This window comes from Mizuhopecten yessoensis, unplaced genomic scaffold, assembly GCF_002113885.1.
Source record: "Mizuhopecten yessoensis strain PY_sf001 unplaced genomic scaffold, ASM211388v2 scaffold4301_1, whole genome shotgun sequence".
Classification (NCBI taxonomy): Eukaryota; Metazoa; Mollusca; class Bivalvia; order Pectinida; family Pectinidae; genus Mizuhopecten; species Mizuhopecten yessoensis.
The window spans coordinates 353,432-376,574 of record NW_018405476.1 but is presented as its reverse complement, the minus strand read 5'-3'; the positions used below and the strand labels follow the sequence as shown (position 1 = coordinate 376,574).

General features: G+C 34.1%; 1 protein-coding gene across 2 annotated transcripts; it reads right to left on the bottom strand.

Annotated features, from left to right (window-relative positions):
• Positions 1–2,513: 2,513 nt before the first annotated feature.
• On the bottom strand, positions 2,514–22,435 carry LOC110448784. Of its 2 annotated transcripts, none has more exons than XM_021495217.1 (29): positions 22,350–22,435; positions 21,811–21,834; positions 21,222–21,367; positions 20,702–20,850; positions 20,369–20,561; positions 19,763–19,939; positions 19,263–19,408; positions 18,797–19,046; positions 17,681–17,856; positions 17,003–17,168; positions 15,385–15,654; positions 14,843–15,034; positions 14,331–14,548; positions 13,859–13,950; positions 13,203–13,327; positions 12,831–13,019; positions 11,814–11,934; positions 11,380–11,638; positions 10,582–10,744; positions 9,925–10,056; positions 7,208–9,475; positions 6,815–7,009; positions 6,319–6,474; positions 5,343–5,496; positions 5,034–5,194; positions 4,643–4,782; positions 4,371–4,479; positions 3,944–4,151; positions 2,514–3,530 (listed from the first exon to the last, which is right to left on the bottom strand). In XM_021495217.1, exons 1-29 carry the CDS (start codon positions 22,390–22,392, stop codon positions 3,271–3,273), a joined length of 6,882 nt encoding a protein of 2,293 aa, XP_021350892.1. In that variant the 5' UTR covers positions 22,393–22,435; the 3' UTR covers positions 2,514–3,270. The 2 variants fall into 2 exon arrangements, with proteins under 2 accessions (XP_021350892.1, XP_021350891.1); XM_021495216.1 differs by having other exon boundaries at positions 2,514–3,533; positions 22,350–22,434.
• Between the last annotated feature and the right edge of the window lie 708 nt (positions 22,436–23,143).

Here is a 23,143-nt window from a genome sequence, read left to right as displayed (position 1 = left end):
TGCATCTTGATCACTACTGTATATTTATAGATATAATTTGTATCTTATCTTCTTCATACCCCGAGTTATCTCTCGTAATTGTTACAAGATTAACTCCGACACACTTTCTTTGAAAAGCTCCTTTCCCCTGTCCCCTTTTTAATATACTGTTTCTCTTCACAATAGTGTGATATTCATATTAAAGTATCTTACAACTTTTAAAATAGATGGTACGCAGTGTCAGTGGAGTTTTCTTTGATAGCTGATGGTTCTCTGGTTAGGTGTTCCCTCTTCCGATTGCCTAGGGTATGTTTGTTTCTTCCACCTAGACCTGTGTACACCTACATGTTTCCCATTAAAGATGGTGAATTACACCACTTTTTGTCTTTGATACGGGTAAAGCTCTTCTGTTTGATGATATAATTAGTTGGTTTACGGTAAATTTTAACCACGTTATTCATGAACTCTTTATGTAGTGCTTCTGAAGTTCCCCGGATGTATTGAAAACTTGCTTTTCCAGTCATAGATCAAAATGGTTTTGCCATAAAATAAAACAATAAATTAAGTTGTTATAAGGAAGATTGTCTGTTAAGATATCATTGGGCAAATTTGTACAAAAGAAACGTATATCGAAAACAGCATTATCAAGTAGACATCTACAATATATATGTATGAGTGCAAATAAAGATATACTGTTCATGTATTGGTATAACGAAAGTATTCCAACCGAACTTCCTAAGCGATTTATGTAAAGAATAAGTATCACCTCAACTGACGAAACAGGAACAAAGCAACATTTCTATATTGTTTTATGGACACAAAAAATCGACATTTGCAGTATTAGTTACAAGTTTATATACCGTATGTATTTTGGACGTTCTTTTGCATAATAATAGTTTTTCGTTTACAACACTAGAATTTTTATTTTTATAAATTTTGTTTTAGAAAATACATCGGTTATTATATTATGAACTTTATCGGGTCAAACAAATGATATGTAATACTCATTTGTACATAATTTGTTTCAATATTTCATGTTTACTCTTAATTTATTGCATTTAATATACATTTTAATGTACATGACGGTCGTTTCATGGTTTTACAATCGGATTGACGAATAAAATGAAACTTTCACTGATCGTCCTTCCTCTAGCCATGTTTTTAAACAATGTGTTGAAGAAATTTAAATGTTTTTAAACACCCAACAAAAAGGAGATTAAACAAAAAATCTTTTCGTGATTTGTTTTACAATATTTGTATTGTCAGATGACTAACTAGTCATTCCAAACGACCGTTTTAAAACAGTTATCATAGAATATTCTATGATTTGTTCAAAATGTATCTCGTAGAGTAATTACCCAAAACATTAAATGAATTAAAATAAGAAATAAAGAGCAATATCATGTAGGATACACTTCAAAATGAAGGTCTTTCATTGCCACTCTCTTTGAAAAAAGTCGAATAAAATACTCAAAGATAAAACGAGGTTAGTTTTCTCTAAATGTTCGACCAGAGAAATATATGTCCCATTATGTTCGAATGTCAAATAAAGACCTTCTGACGTAAATCATGTAATAATCTATCTCAATTAATTTGCGTTTTCAATTTTGAGATTATGACAAGAATATGCAACCTATTTTGAAAGCTGTCGCGTCGCTTTATCCTTGACAGCGAAAACACATACAAAGTATTTCTCAACAATGCAATATGGTCTAATTCGTGCTGAACTCTACTTATGTTGTACAAACAATCAACTGTTTTCATAATAGTTAATACACGCTAACATACTCATGAAATCTCTATTCGGAGGAAACATTGTCTCTCTGTCTGTCTGTACATGCCGAATTATCTAAGAAAAAATTAAATTCATTAAATAGCGTTTTAAGAAGTGTTTTTAAGATGACGTTCACTATGTTAACACTCATAACATAGGTAAAAAAAAAGACATGTATTTTATATATTGTAATTAGTTGTAAATATGTCTATATGCAATTTCAAGTGGGTAAGAGTGGCGGTCTTGCATAAGAAATGACTTCCTCCTTAATCCATGCTGCAGGTGTTTTGTAAATACTGTCGTTGTACACACTATCGGTAAATTTATAATCTAAAATGTATTTTACTAAACGTGGTGCAGTAAGAGAACATATAGAGTTAGGTGTGTCAATGTTAATTTTTGTTATTACATCCTCTGTAAAATGGCTCTTTGAGGCTTTACGTAGCAGTGTCGCCATCTGGCTGGAACCATAATGAAGGGATAAACGTAACGTTCAAACAATTGATACTACCTTTAAAATATGGTTATTTTAAAATAACACTGATATTTTAAAACTTTCAATTCCTCGATCTCCGCCTTCGTTATGACACCATTATTGAAGTATTTCAATAAACTGTTAAAAGACATGAAACAACGTATTTTTCCTGATTCTATTCGAATGATAGCTTGATTTTAGATTTTCCCTTCATATATGGATTGTCTCTGTACCTTTAAATGAACACGAACTAAATCACACTTTCCTGTATCGAGAACAACAACGTTTTTGTTTTCACTGCTGCATGCAAGCTTTATTTGCGTAAGCATAGAAATAGTTGAACATTAACGTCAACGTACATAACCTGAGATTCACTTGTTTTCCAACAATACATGAATACAAATACCAGAGGATATATTTACACTGTAACCTATTAAATAGAAATCGTCTGTCTCACTGATATGCATATTGATTGATTGGAGCAAAAGTCTTTGTCAGGATATAATGCATTATGTTATTTTGCAATAAATATAAAATCTTATAACATGGTTTGATTATCATATACCGCATGAACTCGATAACAAAAAGCAAATAATATAAATGCATCATGGAAAAAATGTCATTGGACACATCCGTAACAATCGTTTAAGAAGAAAAATTAAGACAATCAGCGATTATTCCGCTATTGCTTACTGCTTTTTACAGTGTATCACATTATAGACTGATTTAAAAAAATGCTGTCAATAGCTATGTTTGCGCCCTATGTATTGTCGCAATATACAGCTTCATACCTTATGAAATGAAATGCTGGTAACGATAAGGAAACATATGCTACTAAGTATATGTGAAGGATAAACTAAAATAAGATTACTATATATTTAAGAATTTTGCTGAATAAAAAAAAATCCTGTCCAGGTTTCTGAATCACAGGAGGCATGTGAAAGTAAAATATAATGTGAAAGCGCATTAGCTTAAAAATGTAAGTGTATATACAGGTATGTCCGTTATTCAAGCAAGTTCGTTCGGGGGTACTTTGAGATGTTTACAAACAGCTCTCATCCTGCAATATTCGTAGATATTCGGTAGGTGCCTGGTCCCGTAACTCTGTGAGCACCCGTTGGTGACTCGCCTGCCTTAAGACCTCAGACTGTGGATCACGCCTGTCCTTGCAGATCATTGGCATACGTATCGGCTTTTGCTGTTGTGGTCGACAACCGGAAATACATTTATCCACGGGACGTAGCGAGAAACACATGTTGTCCAATTTGGTCCTGACCTCTGTTTTCTTTTCCAGTCGACATACTGCTAAAATAAAGACGAAAATAATGACGAATATACAAATTGATTGCATCCACTATATATCGTCATTGCTAGTGATGGAACTGTACTTCATTAAATACTATAGTACAAAAGTGAACACTAATTAAGCTAAATACATCATTGTCAGTCTTGGTGAATCATGAAATTTGAAATTTAAATTTTAAAAAATGAAAATATTATATGTTTATGTATCGATAGCATATAGCACTCGCGATATTGATCGTCGATGAGCCAGACCATTAAACGAAAATCTTTTTTTTTTATTGAACCCTTGCTTTTTGAAATACTGTTTGTCGGGTTTCTGAGCATAGCGTTATTCCAGTAATTATTCGTTGTTACTAAAACAGTTTAGTAAATAATAATTCTGAAACAGAATATTAGCAGATAATCATTACCTGGTTTTGCTATCGAGTTAGGTAAGGCCTGGCTGCACTCGCGTCTGACATCCGCAGCCTCACACTGATCATTTGAAGTAACGTAGCTAGCTAACAGACAAGCCGGGTCCTTGCGAGTCTGTTTCTGGGGGTCCTTGTTATCGTTGCTTGGGTTACCATCGTAGTCACCACATAGTCCACATACTTTAGAATAATAGAATGGCGACACCTGTGCGGGAAAAAAATATGTGTCTTTGCTAAAACATTTCACAATTATCAGTGATGTAATTATGTATTTTACGGTCACAGATAAAATATTGAAATACTATTTATGAAAATAGTCATTTGAAAACTTCGTTAGGATAAAATACCTTGACGTGTTTATTCAATTACTTTGAAGATATGCATTGTATGTTTAACAATAAGTAATGAAAGTAAGCCTGCATACTTTAATTGATATCAGCTCTCCGTCAGTGACAACTTCCGTTCCCTGAATAGGTACATGCACATAAACACGGGGTCCTCTCTTCAATATTTCAATCAGAATGGGTTGATGTCTGCAACATATCATTTTACAAAACTTAATATTTTAAAACTTTAAAATATCAACTTGCAACACCAATGAATCAATAAATACATAATATCCAGTTTTGATTTTATTACATTTTTTTTCCGATATTACTATTCATTGTTTGTTTTTGAATTAGGACTACGACTGACCTTCCTTCCTGTTCGTCTTTCTTAATCACATAAGGGGAATTGTCTGTAACATTCCGCTCGACATCATCTACTTTTACTACTAAATTGTTGTTTCTCGGGATCACTTCAATTTTCTTATTTTTGATCATGATTTCAACAGCCTTCAAAGAGAAATATACATAAAACAATCATTTATAACAACTAAAAAGCTCACTTTTAATCTGTAAATGCTAGATGCAATGCTAGACAAACTGAATTCTGAATTTTTATGAATCAACTTATTGGATACTTTTTAAACTTGAGATTAGTTGGGAGTTGTTCGACATATCAAAATTCAGGACCTTGGTTAAGATTTTTTTTTTTTCAATTATAGGTGCGGTAGCAATTTGATCATTTAAATAGCTATCTTTACCTTTTTAACAGGATCGGCATTAACTTTCCTGGCTTTGAAAGCAAATTCAGATGAAGAGGAACAATCCATAGCAAAAACAACATCGCATCCTTTTGAGTCCGGAATCGTGTATTCCTTTGCATCCAAAGTTGTCAACACATTCCCTCTAATCTTGCAAATACCTATATGAAATTGAAAACAAAAATAATAATATTTTTTAATGAAAAACTATCATCTCGATTTTATGACATTTGATTTGTTTACATTCGTCGAACACTAATATTTTATGTATAAATTATTGAAAAGACTTGTTAAATAATAACAATGTACCTGGAAGTTTATTCTTGATTCTCAAAGGTGAGGGAAGAATACTGTTTCGGAATGGCTTTGGTTGCATGGATGATACGAATGATTTCCACGAAAACGGCATCAGGATTCCCCGAAATCTGTCGACTTCATATTGAGTTAACATATCCATATTCATCTAAAATAAAAATGCTGGGTTCAGAACTCATGAAAATAAATTATATTCTACCGTGTCGACAATCTTACATTTTTAAACGGCAGCAAGTGTTATTGATAGACACGCGCGGGCATGCTCCAATTGCAATTAAGTACCATGCACGCGTTACTCTCTTCCGAAAGCTTCCCTGCATTGCAAAAGTAAAAATGAACCGTCAGCGGCTTGTCTAGGACGGGTTTTTTTGTCGAGTGAAGAAACATATATAAGTAGAAAATTAAATCGTCTATTAGATACACCCACGTTAAAAATGGCAAAAAGGACAACAAGTAGCCTCGAGAAAAGTTGTTCGTGAAATTAAAATAAGCATATCGTGACAAGTGCTAAATAACAACAAAATGTAAACGATTTTATCATCTAGGTCACAAAACCCGATAGACACTTATTTAGAAATAAATGCAAATTATATGTTGACATTATAGAATAGATTCCCCAATATATATTTGTTCGTATGCTATGGTGTATTGTATCATTCGGGACTCGCAAAAGTTGGGGAGATAATTAACTCCGGCTGAAGATGCATTTGTTTATTATGCTTTCTCACTATTGTTTTATTTTCTATAACTTAACACATAAATGTGTTTTTTTTCTTAAATATGGCATATTTTTGCAACATTGATATGTTAAGAAGTTGCCGACGCGCATTGATCATACTCGGGATGCAGTGCTTCGTTTTTCAAGGAGTTAATTATTTTATCACCCTATAATATAGTTTAGCCATGCCCCCCGCCCCCCACACACACATTGGAATTTCAACCTTGCTAAATTTTGTGTTTATGAACAAACCTGGTAGTTGTTCCTTTCGATATCCATGACGAGCTCCATGTAATTTGGTTTGTATGACTTCTCTGGGAAATTTTGTCTCATGTGATGGAACATCTCGAACTTCAAGAATTCTCTGTAGCGCCAAAAGTATAGCTGTAGGTACTCGGGGATCGCATCCTTAGGTGGTAATTAAGATAATATCACAAATTCTATCAATAAATGTACGGCGGAAGGTAAATATTGGACAAAGATGAAAATAAATGAAATATTTGTATATGTCATATCATTATTTTGTTCTCAAACCTTTTTTAATAAGTATCTATTCTGGTGTCTTTAACTGTGAGGACCATCTTGTACATGTTCAAGGATGTGATAATGTAACAATAAAATTGAAGGAAAGAATAAAGTATTTTTATATACTGTTTAAAAAAATTCTAAAGTAATATTTATGTATTTTGACATACATTGTACGTGCAAATTAACATGAATCAAACATGTTTTGAAACTAACTTAATACCTTGTAGTAGTTGATGCTAAAGTGGAAGTGGCGGAATGTGTTCAGTTCCTCATCCAGTATTTCCGACGACTTCGTCATGTCTTCTACTCCACTTTCCTTGACGCTCAGGTACTGCTTTACAACTTTGTCTCTAACTGAAGGTAATGACTGATCCTTTTCCCAAAATATTTGCGCCAGTGATTTCTTACCAATCATCTATACAAAAATTGAAAACAACAGAATCTTTAAAAAATGTAACACAATGCAATGAAATATTAATCCAGGGAATAAACATCATGCAAACCTAATTCTTTTATATATCTTTTGATATATTGATATAGGTAAAATAGAAACAATAATCGTTTCTAAGATATTTAGATAATGCTGTCTCATCGTAAGAATTAAATAACTCACCTCGATCGATATCGCTTTGGTACGTGCATGATCTGGTCCTACGTGAGCAGTCATCTCCCAATACAATCTCTGTGGGTATTCCATATCTCTTGAAAGTGTCTTGCTTTTGACTACCCTAGAAACTTTTTGACTAGGCAGCATGGAGTCATGATATGTGTCCGACAAATCCATCTCTCCAAACAGAGACAGCGCCTTTTTCATTTGTTTCAGTTGGTCAAGATATGCATCTTCTATGTTATCTTTCAGAGTGGTCAATGGTCGACGATCTCTTGACATTACCGATTGGTAATGGTAAAGTGACAATTTGTAAACATTTTCTTTAAGTTGTTCCAGCAGTTTCACCTGCGTTTGCATCAGCTTTGCAGTCATATGAATTAACTGCGGGGATGACCTTTGTGGTTCGTCAATTAGATGTTGTAATTTTCTTTTTATTTCTTGAATGTGTTTCATGCTGTCCTGAAGAAGTAGAAGTCTCTCGTCGTCTTGACGTGGTCCTGAACGAACTTTCTTGCTCTTGATTTTTTCTAGATTTTCAGTGACTAGTGGTTGAAGAAGTTTTATCTGAAGAAGTTTCTGGAGTTTCTGATGCTCACTGCTGGGTATGGCTTGCGCAAGTATGTTATATTCCTCCTCTTTTGATATCAGATGATCCAAGATATTTGTCAAACTAGATACTTGTGCTTTCATGGCTTCTCTATGTGCGACGCATGCTTGTTTTATGTCAGGTTGCATCACTTGAACATTACCATCCATCACTTGCTGTTTAACAAGTTCCATCTTTATTTTTATACTCTCTATAACCTGTTTTTGAAGAATAACAGCTTCAAGAACCTCATATAATACTGGTTTAGGTATATCTATTTTCCCGACGATGGCATCCTTTATTTTTCTTTCTACAGTACTTGCTTTACTAATTACCTCTAGAACATCTGACATTGTCACGTCTTCGAGTCTTGGAGCCGTACTTGGAGACAGCAAATTCAGTAAGACACGTTCTTGTTTCACTTTCAATTCCTTTTGTTTAAAGTCAGGCATTGGTGGGTTTTGTGACTCTGGTAATAACACTTGGCCTTGTTTCTTTACCATCTCATACAATTGGATTTCAGCAACTTTCAAATGATCTTTCATATCCGCCTGCATCGAATCTGGTAACATGTCTTTCAAAACTGCGTACATATTCAACATATTTCTTAACACCTCTTGCTGTTTATAAACCGAATATTTAACTAGCAAGGGTTTTCTTATATCATTGTTATCTCCTTGAACCTTGCCTAATTCTTGATTTAAGATATCAGCAGCTAGCTTGGCTCTGTGAATCAAAGACATATATTTGATTTCATTCTGCTTGAGACTCTTCTTATCGTACATCTCATGTTTTAACTGTTTCAGCATAAGAAGTATGTTTCTCTCTTCTTCAGCTAATTTGATTAATTTCTTCAAAATAGGATCAGCTGATTCCTCCGTTTTCTTGACCATGTCCTGTACCAAATCATCAACCAATGTCATAGAACTGGTTAGGCTTTGCATCCTTGTCACCATCATGTCTTGATACGCAGGAAGGATATCATGAATTCTGTGTGTCATATAAAATTTGCCATCTTCTTTAACATACAACTGAATTTGTTTTTCCAGCTCTTCCAAGTACGAGGGATCAATCAGTTTCGACGGCTTTATATGAACTCTTGGAAAAGTCATCTTAAAGTCCATATCCCATTCTGAAGGCTCGGTTTCCCACTGTGGAAATGGTGATCTCTTGACTAAAAAGCTTAGTCGTCTCTCATATTCATCAAGGCTTTTCTGGAACAGTGCTTCTATATTACAGTATCGCAGTGGACGACTTCCTATACCAGTCAGTTTAAGTGAATAAGCGTACTTCTTTCCATCCTGCCATATTGGCACTTTACCTCTCAATTTCTCAATCAAGTGTTGCAAATATATGTTGGGTGTATTTTCTTCACTTGAAGATGCTGGGCTGTCATTGACCCCAAACACATTGAATACGTTAAGATAGCTTAGATAGCTCTCGTCTTGTTGATCTTGCTCTCTAGTTTGGTCAGGAAACGGCGCGTCTGTGTCGCGGTTTTTAATAACCATAAAATCCAACTGGTATTTTGTCGGGGGACTCAATCCTGGAACGACTGTGAAGTAAAGCATTTGCTTTCCAGAAAATGGACAGTATGGAATGGTAGGAAAGAAGTTTCTTGTTACTCTTTGTCCACTCATTGTGAACTTCAGTCCGAGCTCATGATTTCCATATTCTTTCGATACCTGCATGAGATGAACACATGAAACATCTGAATTCAAATACCGTTAAAAGGTATCCAATGAGCGAGAACATACATATTCACCAGTGGTAAAAGCGCCGTTTTCACTTTCAATAATTATATAAAGCAATCAGATTTTCACAAAACAATAAATATTGATAACAACATTTTACACCTTTGTGTGCAATACGCTTCACTGGTCATTTGTCTGATGAAGGTGACAGTGTACATATCGTACTAATCGTCGTAACGTCACATAGAAAACCGTATTGGTTGTGTAAAAAGAACTCCTCAAAATCCATACTTACCAACCTGAAGAAAATGTTTAGAAAAATACAAGAAGCCCGTTATATATTGTGATTCAGAAATAAATATTTTGATGTAATTATTACCAGGTTCAAATCATTTAATTACTAAATAGACTGAGTTTTTATCAATATATATTATTCTTACCGTTTCCAGGATAGCATTCTCAGCAACGTCGATATCTTTTGTTTCTGGTAAAGTCGGCCAATAGCGTATATCAAACGGTTCTTTTCTTACAAATGTAAACGGCTTCATTTCTAACTTCATAAACTTTTCTTTCTGTATCAAATAAAGAACATTTTATGAATTATCTTCATGCTTGAATAAAGTATGCTTTATTAAATGAATTCGCTTTTGTTTGCTGTGTTATTTACCTTGCAGACTTGGTAAATCAATCAAACTGCATATTTGATTCAGCAGCTGACCATCAACGTATACTATCTAGATACATTCGCATCAAAAGATGTTTTTTAATGAAGAGAGTTTGCGCTTCAGTTATTTATATATCTCATTGCAGACTAGTACAAAACACAGTGGTAACAATCAAAAGACGTTTTTTCTCACATTGGCATTTGTATCATTTTCAGTTTGGCCTGATTGAAACACTCATTTATGATTTATATAACGTCATATATTGTATGTGCATTCAATAAAAATAGCCGTCGAAAAAACCTAATGGTATACGGTGTACGGATATCAACACTGTTCTAGTCATTCACGAGAAACAAATACCACTGCAACAACGTCGATTTAGTTACTGTGGAATTCTGAACATCAAACAAGTTAATAGAAAGTAGAGCTTACTAAGTTTGAAACGTCAAAGTTAGAATAAAACTTGTTTTTCGCAGCGTCATAACCGTAGTTGAAGAGTAGTGGTGATTCCGCTTGTATTACACCTCGTACAGAAGCTCCACTCTTGAAGTAAAATGCATCGACCATCATGTTCCCTTCCATCTCTATGACAGCACTGTAAATATTCATATAAATATGCTTCATGCTTTGAAAATATGTCAAGCAATTTCTAGCAGTTACGATTTTTTTTATTGAAATTAAATCAGTAACCACTTGTGATTCATAGCTAACAAATTAAAATTGTATCTTTTTACAGTATGATAGTTAAAAAGCAAATATTAAAATTGTATCTTTTTACAGTATGATAGTTAAAAAGCAAATATTAAAATTGTATCTTTTTACAGTATGATAGTTAAAAAGCAAATATTAAAATTGTATCTTTTTACAGTATGATAGTTAAAAAGCAAATATTAAAATTGTATCTTTTTACAGTATGATAGTTAAAAAGCAAATATTAAAATTGTATCTTTTTACAGTATGATAGTTAAAAAGCAAATATTAAAATTGTATCTTTTTACAGTATGATAGTTAAAAAGCAAATATTAAAATTGTATCTTTTTACAGTATGATAGTTAAAAAGCAAATATTAAAATTGTATCTTTTTACAGTATGATAGTTAAAAAGCAAATATTAAAATTGTATCTTTTTACAGTATGATAGTTAAAAAGCAAATATTAAAGAAAGAACTAGGATCAGATTCAATGCAAACAAAATTGGAGTTTTGAGTGTCGCTATTATAAAATAGTGTACCTCGGGTGAATGTTGAACGCAGCATCAAGCTTTCCCAGTTTATTTTCATATCTGTTCTTCTTGAATAAGGCAGGCGTAGCCATGACAGAAAGTGACCCTTGTACTTTCATGAAGGTAGAGCCATGTAAGTCCATCCTTATTGGGAAACCTGCTTCTGATGCAAACATATGCGTAACATCGGACAAAACCATCGACTTGTAGAGTTTAAGTTTGGTTCCCACTCTAAGATCCTCTTCACTAACTGGTACATGGATTTTGCCTGCAATATGAATTCGATATTGGTTTATTTCAAAGAATTCATTATACGGGTGTCTCAGAAATTAAAGTTACTACATAACATCACAATATATGACGTTTAAAGAAACAATCAGATATCGTATACAAAATTAATGCTATATAACAATGTATAATATCGTTTTGTTGTGGTCACACACCTTGTCTGAGTAACCTTTCGATAAACTTGTTGTCGAAGGGAATGTAATTTATTTCATTTCCAAAAGCTTTAATGTAAATGTGCCCTTCTGTCTCTGGTGTCTGGCGGGGGGAAACATTCAACTGAAACCATAAGAACAACGAAAATAGAAGTAAAACACATGAACAATTGTCATCGTCATCGTGTTGTCCACTATAATCAATGGCACATTTTTAAGTGCAAATCTCAATTAATAGTGCTGTAATCAATTGTTTTCATTTCATTTTTATAATAATAATAATTATATACAACATTTCTATAGCGCCCTATATAATTTGTAAAATTACTCTAAAGCGCTTTATAACATATGGATTATAGTATTAGTTATAATTGTTAAACAAAATCAAAAAAGACTTAGAATCACCATTATACAATAAGCAAGAAGATAATCATCTCAATGTGCACATAAATAAATTAATAAAGGGTTGTATGTAAATGACGTCTGTGCAAATAGCCTAAAATGCAGACGTGAAGAGGTGAGTCTTTATGTCCTTCTTGAATTTGGCCAGGGTATTTGACTTTATAATAGCAGATGGTAAGCTATTCCACAACGTGGTCGAACACCTCCCAAAGCACCGGTTTTCAAAGGTCACAGTTCGAGATTTTGGGACACACAACAATGATTCTGTCTCCGACCGCAGTGATCGTGACGGCTGATTCAGTGTTATAAGCTCATGTAGGTACTGAGGAGCTGTTCCATTCAGTGCCTTGTATGTGTACACTTCATTTTTGTACTGCGACCTGTATTGCACAGGTTACCAGTGCAATGAATATAGCACAGGTGTGATGTGCTCTCTCTTTCGAGTGCGAGTAACCAGACGTGATGCAGTGTTCTGGACCCTCTGTAGATGACTAGTTAGGTTGCCATATATACCACAGAGCAGGACTTTATCATAAACCAACCGAGAGGTAACAAGTGCACGCACCAAAGTCTTGCATGCATTTGCAGTTATAAACTGTATAATTGTAATTGTTTTACCTGTCTGTGTATATCCAGTATTGGGTTCGACTGTTCATTGTTGTTATCTACACTGAACGAATCGTCACGTGACCCCGACTGTGGCTGTGGTTCCAAAATGTCCAATGGAGATTTTCCCTTCTTCCATAAACTGTATGGCCCCATTATTTTACTCAGTAACTGCTGAATTCCTTCAGAGTTGTAGCCGACCTGGTCATGAATACAACAAGTATTAATCGTCATAACCATTTTTTATAAAATGCTATTTTTGCTTTGACTTAATAGAACACTTGACTAGAACAAATGACCGCAACATACTATTTCGTCCATATAAGCTCAAAACAGTTCTGTGCAAAACAGAAAGCACAAACTATATAAAACGGTTAACTTTACCTCCATGAAATTAATTTGGCGCCCAAGAACGTTTGCACGGAATTCAGCAGCCATAGAAGTGGGTATAAATTCCTTTGACGATGAAAGAAAAGTTAAGTCCATCATCATACCAAGTTTCCTTGTGTCTGAAAGATAAATGAGTCATGTGGTTTTAGATAATGCATAATAATGTTGTTTTAGTTTCAGTGATTTTAAGTATTAATATACACCTTCTCGATTATACACCTTTCAGAACAGTGACAACTCCTCGAAAACATCTCCTCAAATGCTAAATAATGCTGACAATCAATATTATTTATAAAGATCAGCCGGGTTCTATTCTCCAATCGGACGTTTCAAAGTACTCTTGTTTCCTCCAATATTTAGACCCATGTGCACTTCTAACCATCCTTAAAAGAGTGATTGGTGCAAATTCAAAACTTGTTTCAAGGATTATTAAACAAACAAAAGGTTTTTAAAACACAGTTTGAAGGTCCGATAAAGTGTCGCCGGATACCCAGTCACACGCACGCTTATCGCACACGAGTTCAAAGCGCCGAGAAACTTTCTAAACATCAGGGCGGTCATGACTTTTTCGGAATTAAATAATATAAGTGTTTTTCACTTTTGTAAAAGTGTTAGAGACGTGTATAATTAACAGTTTAGAAAGAACTTACCATCATACATGGAAGAGTGCATATATCTTGAGTAATGATATTTAGAATCATATTTCTTGGCAAATCGCATAGCCCATGTTGAGTTCTTCACCCTGTGGATATAGGAAACATGTACATGTATATGTACATACAAACTTATATGTTATCTGTTATACTATTTTGTTGACGTTTACTTTTATAATGGCTAAAGGTAATACTTTAAACAAAACCCAAATTTGTTAAAGATGCATAAAACTGTCATGCATTTGCAACATAGCGAAATGCATGCTTGTTTTTAAACCATTAAATATGCGTCGTCAGTTACAAACAAAGTGTATTTTTAATAAGTGATGAAAACTTCGAAGAATATGTTTTGTTGATAATACATATCAGGGCGAGCTCTACACTTGATATTAGGTGATAATTCTAATAGGAAGAATAAAAGCATAACCTTTATTGTAAATCATTAGCATTGCACTTGCTATCAACTCACATTGACATCATACAGGGGTTAGAGCTGTTAGAGTACTGCTCAAGTAGACTGTACACGAAAGTTCCAATATTTGGGTTAGTTTCATAGTCAAGGTGTTGTACGGCCATTTCGAGCATCGGCCTAGGAGGACTAGCGGTGAAAAACATCAAGAACGCTACTATTCTGATAGGTTCTGGTTCAGTTCTGTCGAAGTATTTCGGGAGCAGAATATTTCTGACCTGTATTAAAAGGAACAAAAATATGGCTATACTTTTAAGTTCCTATAGTCTTTAATAATGCGTTTTTTATTTACAGTACAATAGAAGGCATATTCTGCATGATGCTTGTATTAATATATCCATGCTAAAATATTACTTTCTGAAGTGTTAATAAAAAATACCCAAGGTTTTGTTTTTAGATTGATTTATGCGACTGATTTTTAAAAAGAGGAATGTATCGTCCTCGCCAAAGCGATGATCATATGGAGATGGCTGCAAAGTTAAATAAACCTTATCTTCGGAGACCTTACTTACAACTTCTGGTTCGAACGGAATCATTTTTCTAAACGCAAACATCGCTTGTGATCTGAGAATATAGGACTTCGACTTGTCGTAGATGATGTTCTTTAAATCCGGAATCAATTCAACAAAACCGGCGTTTCCAATCGTTTTCAAAGCCATTATATTATCTTCTTCGGCAGTGGATCGAAGAAGCGTTTGAAGCATCTGCAACAGAAAACGCCTTTAAAGTGTGAAAATGGAATCATAGCATACGGAAAAATTCAAAACAATAGGTCAATAAAAATATAAACGGTACTCTAAGAGCTAGATTCCGACATTCTTTCTTTACAAAATAACTCTGGAAGCCTTAAAGTAACACCTAATAATGTTGATATATTCTTAAGTATATGGCGTTTGACCAGTGTTACAAAATGCCTCAGCTACAAATTTGAAGGAGAAATCAGACTGAGTAACTCTCATTGACGAGTACTTTTCCATTGCAGTAGGAGTGTATTTCCCTTTTGAAAGTTTAAGTCTTCGCAAGTTTTACATGTTATACACCTCACATACGTTACCTGGACGAACTCTTCTTTTAAACGACTTATGATTTTTGTTTTCTTTTCCATTTTTGACTCGTATTTCGCCAGTTTCTGTCTCAGCTCCCTTTTGATTGGGCCTGGCTTTTCGGCCTGTTCTACTTTCTGCAAAAGATGTTTTTCTTCCCAGATCTCAGCCATCTTTTTTCCATGGTCGGTATTGATTTTGTTCACAACAGAGCCCATACAAAGCCACGCTGCTATCTTTGCCGGTCTGTGTTGTTCAATCCATGGTAACTCTACGATTTTCTGTAATGTTTTAATATACCAGATTAATCATTTTGGTTTTATTAAATCAAATAAAAAAGAGCATATCGAAGTGTCAACAAAACCCTAATTCAAACGATAAAACTAGTTCAAACTAAGAACAAAGGAAAGATTTACATGGAGACACCATAGATGATACCCGCCATGTAAATATAAGTGAAATCAAAGTAATGCCACGTCTTCACATCGAAAACTCGGCTAGTGAAAAAATAAACCACAAGGCACGCTATTGAGCATACTCAAAGGCTTTGACCTTCACAAAGAAAAAGATATATGCAAGATCATGATAAAACTTGCCAATGACCATGAAACTTGTCCATAGCCTTCTTCAATCTGCATCTTTGCAAACCTTGTGATGTAAAATTATTGTAAATATAGACATATGTCTGTAATGTACATCATGCTGTAATTTGTTTAAGATATGATTCTTTCAAGAACACCGCTATTGAAGTAAGTTTGGTTTGGTTTGGTTTAGAATTGTTTAACGTCCTATCAACAGCTATGGTCATTTAAGGACGGCCTCCCCTGTGTGCAAGATGCATGCGTGTAGTGTATGCGTGTGTGTTTTGGGGGCTGCTATATGTTCGTGTTTGTCTCCTTGTGATAGCGCGACTGATGCCGACTTTATGGTGCTACCTCACTGAAACATACTGCCGAAGACACCCAGCAGGACACCCACCCGGCAACATTATACTGACAACGGGCGAACCAGTCGTCCCACTCCTAAATTGCTGAGCGTTAAGCAGGAGTAGAAACTACCATTTGTACAGACTCTCGTATGTCTCCTCACATGGGCCAACGCTCAACTAAAGGCCAAAAGTTAGGCATTGTCAAGGGAGACATTAGGAAGAAGAAAAATGTTTAGAAAGAAGAAAAAAGATAAGATCCCAAATTAAGTCGCCTCTTACGATCATGCAATGGGGTCAGCAGGTACAATTCTTACGCCCTACCTGCAGGTTCAAATAAATTAAGTAAATAAAGTATCGTGTGAACTATTATAATATTAAATTATCATTATTAGTATCTGAAACAAATCGGTTTCAGTAAGTTTACATGTAAAATAGAAAACCAAGCTAATATAATCGTCAGTTCATAGGCAAATCCGAAATCATAGTCGATAAAAATATACTAACACGATCTTAGAAGACACCAACACAAACGAAAAAACATTATGCAACCCAATAAAATATCGAAGGCGTATCAACGTGATAAGTATAAACGAACTTTCGGCGAATTGTAGAGCTCATCATCAAAAGTTTGATCCGTATTAATTTCTTAATAATACCATGATGCTTTTGTATCATCGTACTTCCAGATAGTGCAGTATTACCTGAACCCACTTAGCGACGCAAATGTCCGGCATAGAGGATATGGTTAGAGTTTTGAGAACAATAGCTGCTTCGTCTTGGGTCATTTCTGTGCCTTCAATTGCAGTTGCCAAAACATAGGCGGCAGCTGGAGTACCGGCAGCTGGCAGCATGTCAATCAGAATTTTTCTAAAGAAAAGTTCAACCATCATAATCAATTAAAAAGGTAAAACAGTATGTCTAGTCACAACCATAATGGCGATTCAGTCATGATAATTCATCATAATGTTAAAAAAGATTGCCGGGTTTAGCGAATTAAATCAAAATATTCAGCGAAGATAATTCAAAGCAATGTTGTTACAAGCATGAAGAAGAATCTGTTTGATTGCAAAGTGATTAAATACTTTATATATTTACCTGGGCTTAAATTTTCGCGATTTTCAAAATTAGAAAGAAAAAAATTACGGATTATAATATCGCGATCTAGACATTTGAAGAAACTTAATTTTCGCGGTGTTTAGTACATAAACGAGAATCTCGGCATAAAAAGTGTCAAATATCCAAAAGTTTATTATCGTGGCTCATTTTTACGCTTGCTATATTTTTCTACGAATCATATTTTCGCGATCACGTTATTGACCCGCGAAATTGCTAAAATATCATCTCCGCGGAAATATCCTACTATGCGGGATAACACTTACCTGATGCGAATCATGCCTGGATCTGTGTTAGGTTTGCCATAGCGTGTCCAAAACTTTATTAAAACTTTGTAGTCAGCGCGACGGAACTCTACCATGATGTTGACAAGAAGAGACGTAGCCTCCTCTTTGATTTCATGCTCTGTAAATGCTGATAGTGAATTCAGTAACTTTTGAATCTGAAAAGAAATAAATTTCATATGATTATAAAAGCAGATACCGCATATTCTAATTACTCAAGAAATAATTTATCATTTTTTTTCATACGTTTCTTATCTCTGGAAATGACATTGTAACATTTTTTAAAGAAATTGACAAAAACCTGTTCCTGTAAATAATGAACGCTACCTGGAAGGTGTTTACGTAAAATATTTAAATGAAATCCAAACATCTACAAAGATTAAGTAAATAAATTGAACTGAAGTACAAACAAACCAACAAAAATAAAATTAAAAATCTTAGTTAGTGTAGAGTCTAAATCAACAATTTAGACATTGGTTTTCAAAATAGATCAAAAGATGTCGAAATCAGAGTCCAAATTTTAATTTGATATTTTTCGTTCTGTCAATAGTTTGCCTATATTTGAACTAATGGAAGAATTTAACAATTTTTGGAAAACAAAAGCTAAATTAATTCGTTGTGAAACAAGCCTTAAGTGTAAAATATGGCAAATCACAGAAAAATGATGGTATATTATAAATGGTTGTTATTCAGGAGGTATTTGGAAAAAGTTGAACATCCAGGTAACTACTAAATGATGAGAATCCTTTTCTAATTATAATTTTGCATTAAGGTCAGTCAGATATGCCAAAACATAACTAATCCGTTCAGCTTATTGTTACATAATCACCATGGTGAGCATTAAATATATTCGTCAAACCAGGGTATCAATGGGACTGGTAACCTACACTACTAATTTATACATTGTTCCTGATAATCGTATGTCATATTTATTTCCCATTCACAAAAATACCATTATTTAATCATTCAGATTTATTGTTTTACCAATGTATATGTACTTGTTTATCTTTTTTATTGATCATAAGTCTAGTCTTAGTTTAGTTCATATATCAGAGAACTGATACTGTTAAAAAGAACCATTGTCGAACTCACTCTTACCTTCACTTCTGTTCTTTCCTGTTCAACAGACAATCTACATTCCGTGCCCTCCGATGTGCACGCCGTTGGTTCACATGTATTGGCGTCAGGCTGAGTGTGAGAATCATCTTGTGGCAATGACCACTGCTGTTCACGTGGATCATTCATGTCAACAGCCTCAGACCGTAAACTGTATGTGTAGCTCTTCGGGTTCTGTAGTGGCGCCATTGGTTCAGAGATCATTTTTGTATTGGTCAGCATCAAAGTTTGGCTACAAGAATGAAAGTACACAATGTATATTTGTATTTAGTATCGTTGTAAATATTATTAAGTTATGCACAAATAATTTTTCTTCACAGGGATTTCCCCCTCATTGTTAAACGATTTTATCATAAATGCTTGTTTTTCGTTTGTATCAAGGTATCCATGCATCTTGGATAACCAAACCTACCCCAAGGTAGGCAATAAATATAGTAAGAAATATTACTTAATAAATGTTGCGACACTGCCTCCCTCTTCTGTGTATTGTGTATAGATATGTTGGCTTTCTGCTATAGCACTTTCGATTATGAAGCTCCTATCCATTCCTCTCAGGTAGTAGTATACCTCTGATGTGGATCTTAAAGGTTCCGTCTGATCAATGAAAACAATGAAGTCATACATATATACTCTTGTTTAAAGAAAATATTGAGAAGTCCTTGTGTTGGAATTAAATATAAAAAAAAAAATATACTCTTGTTTATATATTCAATATATCAAATTGCTTTTGTTTCATTATAAGTATGGTTAGATTAAAAGATATTTGCTTTGCCTTACTATCTCATATCGTTCTAGAAAATCAACAAGATAGTCTTATTTTATCAATGAAATAACGATTATACAACAATAGCTACGGTATAAATTTGGAAAAGACCCCGTTTTGAAGACATACTGTAGTATTAGGTTCAAAACAGTTCCCGAATAGCGGTAACGCTCTTAAAAACCTACCCTATCTTTCTCACACTCTGCGCATATGTACTCGTTGAACATGCTGGTGGTGAAGGCAGGCCGGTTCACACATTTGTTGTAGTTCCTAATCTTATTGAGTCGCATAGAAGGGCCTCCCTCCGACGTCATCAACGGCATCCGTCTGTAGAACGTTTCACATTCACCAGCAACACTGGCCTACATGTAATAAAGATACACTTAAATAATATTAGTAAAAGAAAAACTTTTACATTTTAACATGATATTTAATATTTGCCGTGTCTTGCATATATCCGTTTTATATAAAAGCAAAAACGTAATAAACAATGCATATAGAACTTTGAAAAAATGTAGAAAATGAACTGCGTATGTCTATTTCCATTGTATTAACTGGTCTGAGTGTTTCATTGTATTAACTGGTCTGAGTGGTCCATGCGCCTATGTGGCCTTTTAAACGAAAACAAGTTCTGTTTACGAATTATTTTAGATAAGAACATCGAATTCCCAATGTGTAATATGATCAATACCAATGCTTTTCGTACTTATTAGTCGACATACAACATGTATTACCTATAAAGCCAATTACTACATCATTAGCTTGATATTGTGTGGTATATAATAGCTTACTTCAAGAACAGTGTAGAACTCGCTCTGACCAGGTGTAATTTGATTGTCGTAGCTTATTGGGGATGGAGTGTCGAGGCTCTGGCGCTCGTCGAGGTTCACTTCCAGTAAACTGATAAACCCACGTTTGATATCCATAGACCAGTACGGGTCATTTGGGTCACTCTGCAGATCGCTGATGTGGCCACGAATGTAGCTAAAAAACAACGATTGGACACCTAAATTTACAGGAAACTAACTAGTGCGATTATAACATTAATTTCATTTGATATTGGGAAGATACCCGCTTACGAAGAAACAACTTCCTACACAAACTTCACTGAAATAAGTGCCAACCTGAATTTCACCGGCATCGCAAGTTTTTCCGCCATGTCTGCTGTTTCCGGTCCTGTGAGTTGTTGAAACAGGTCTTCCGGAATCTGCTGCCTCGTGGGATCGAGACCATCGATGATATCGTTGATCTTGTACATCTCCACATTTTCCCACTTTCAATAGACAAGTTATAGTTTGTTATTTTCGATTTACATTCTCGATGTGTTAAATTGGCATTTATTTCAAAGATATGAGTATTAAAACATATGATTATCGCCTGATAACAATTGGAAAATAAGTCGGTATTAAATTTGCAGATATTACTATTTACATGACCAATTTTGTATTATGTTATAAATCTAGTTAAATAGTTGATTACAAGAAAAAAGAAATAGGTATCTATTTCAGTTTTAATACGGAGAAATTCTCTAGACTGATAATTTAAACATGTCTATACGCTATCTAGAATGTAGGATAATTTAGATTCGGTTAAGACCCTGGAATTGTTCATTTAAAGAAATAGCATAATAAATATGATACTTACTCTGACCATAACCTTGGCAGCTGTTTCAAACTGTAACTTGGCAGTCGCTTTAAATTTCAGCCCGGAATAAATTTTGCTGCCCCTTGGAATGCCGGTTACCACCTGCGTCTCATAGTCGTACCAGTACTCTTTGTTTGGGGAGTAGGCTAACAGGATAAATATACAGATATCAGGCAAAGTTGGCCAAAACACATTCATTATAAAGGAAGGATAGAACGTATCTATAAAAAATGCTTATAAAACGTTTTGCTTGATAGCAAAATATATTTTACGCTTTGTTGGAAATCGATTTTTACATTGTTTTTTATTTTGCAATGCCTGAGAAAAAGGCAATTTATCAGTGATCATATGTAATATATTTTAGCTTCATATATCAAAATATTATTTTTATATTACAATCAATTAAAATTTTGATAATGCCTAATTAAGCTAGCACAATGATATTAATGGAGGTAAAATAGGGACACATGACAGCGTCAACACAAGAGGACAAATTGGAACTCGAAGCTAATCGTAGCATTGAAGTAAATGGATGATTTAGCACATATATGGAGATAAGAAGAACAGAAATAAGTAAAATAAAACAGACCAGATTTTTGTCGTTGAACACCAGCTGAAAATAACAATAACATGAATGTGTCAGATAATGATACATGGAGATGAAATTATTAAATTTATCTTGGTATCCATTATGAAGAAACGTTTAATTTTCTTTTGCAGAATAAACGATATAAGACATGCCGTCCAAAGCACTGAATAACAATTTATCAAAATCTAGACACCAAACGCTTATTTATAATTCTGTGAGCTAGTATAATACAAAATTTAAAAAACAATATGCGTCAACCGAAACAAAAATTTGCTTTATAAAACATTTCAGAAATGTGAAATTTGTGAAATATTGATTTCTGTAATCCGGCGATATATATTCCCACAAAACATTGCATAGAACACATTTTTTACAGTCGATGAGAATTAGTTACAAATTGAATAGCTAAAATAAGTGCAATTAATTTGAGTTCCGTGTTCCTATTTAAACATAAAAAACAAAATATACGAAAAAGTATTTAGCGCTGATATCGTTTTGATATGTTCTATAGAATAATTGAAATAAACCAGCAAACTTACCAGACAGCCCCAGGGCCACCGCCAGCAACAGAAATCGGAACATGATGAACAGTCCGACTTGATTTAGGCACTATTCACTGTAGCTAGTCCTGATATATATAACGTAGAATATGTTTACAGAGATATTCACAATTTCCCACGGTAAAGAAAAGAGTAGTACTTATCTAGCTTAGTCCTGGAATTAGTAGATTGGTACATTTCCATCACGATGAAGTGGTATGATGGGCACTGTGACCCCATATGTCATAACAGTTCTTAGCAACAATGTTTGTAGTTAACTCATAACCAAAAACAAACAAGTTTTAAAACGCTGATAATGTGTTTGGTAGACATAAAATAAAGGTCAAAATAACGCCATGTTTGATATTTTGCACACATGTAACTGATATATAGGAATAATACACTTACTGTCGTATTTCAGCTCGATCAAGAGTAACACAACACAAATTTAACGTCAATGTAAAGTATACCTTTATCACAAACCTAAATGAAAGATAGTATGGGGTTGATCGAAGTGAAAGATATAATTATTATAATGTATGTCAATATTAGAGGATTTCACACCATTTTTGTATGTATTTGTTTTTCCTCTGATAAAATATTAAATAATACGGGGATATTCAGCACTTTCCGGTCATTACATGTTTTTTTGTTGTATTTTCAAAAGTTAAATGCATAACGGAAATATCGGGTAAGTCCAATATATGATTTAAATAAACTCAATAGGTATATCCTGCATTCTCTGATTGAATTAATTTCCCCGCGTAAAAATGTAATGTTCAGTTTGTTTAACA

Bases quoted from the DNA above. Each gene is read 5' to 3' on its own strand.
- LOC110448784 (XM_021495216.1), bottom strand. From the start codon at position 22,392: ATGTTCCGATTTCTGTTGCTGGCGGTGGCCCTGGGGCTGTCTG. The intron at 21,835-22,349 runs GTAAGTTTGCTG...TGTTATTTTCAG, and splicing joins GGTGGCCCTGGGGCTGTCTG to CTGGTGTTCAACGACAAAAA. The intron at 13,951-14,330 runs GTGAGTTGATAG...CTATATCCACAG, and splicing joins AACCCCTGTATGATGTCAAT to GGTGAAGAACTCAACATGGG.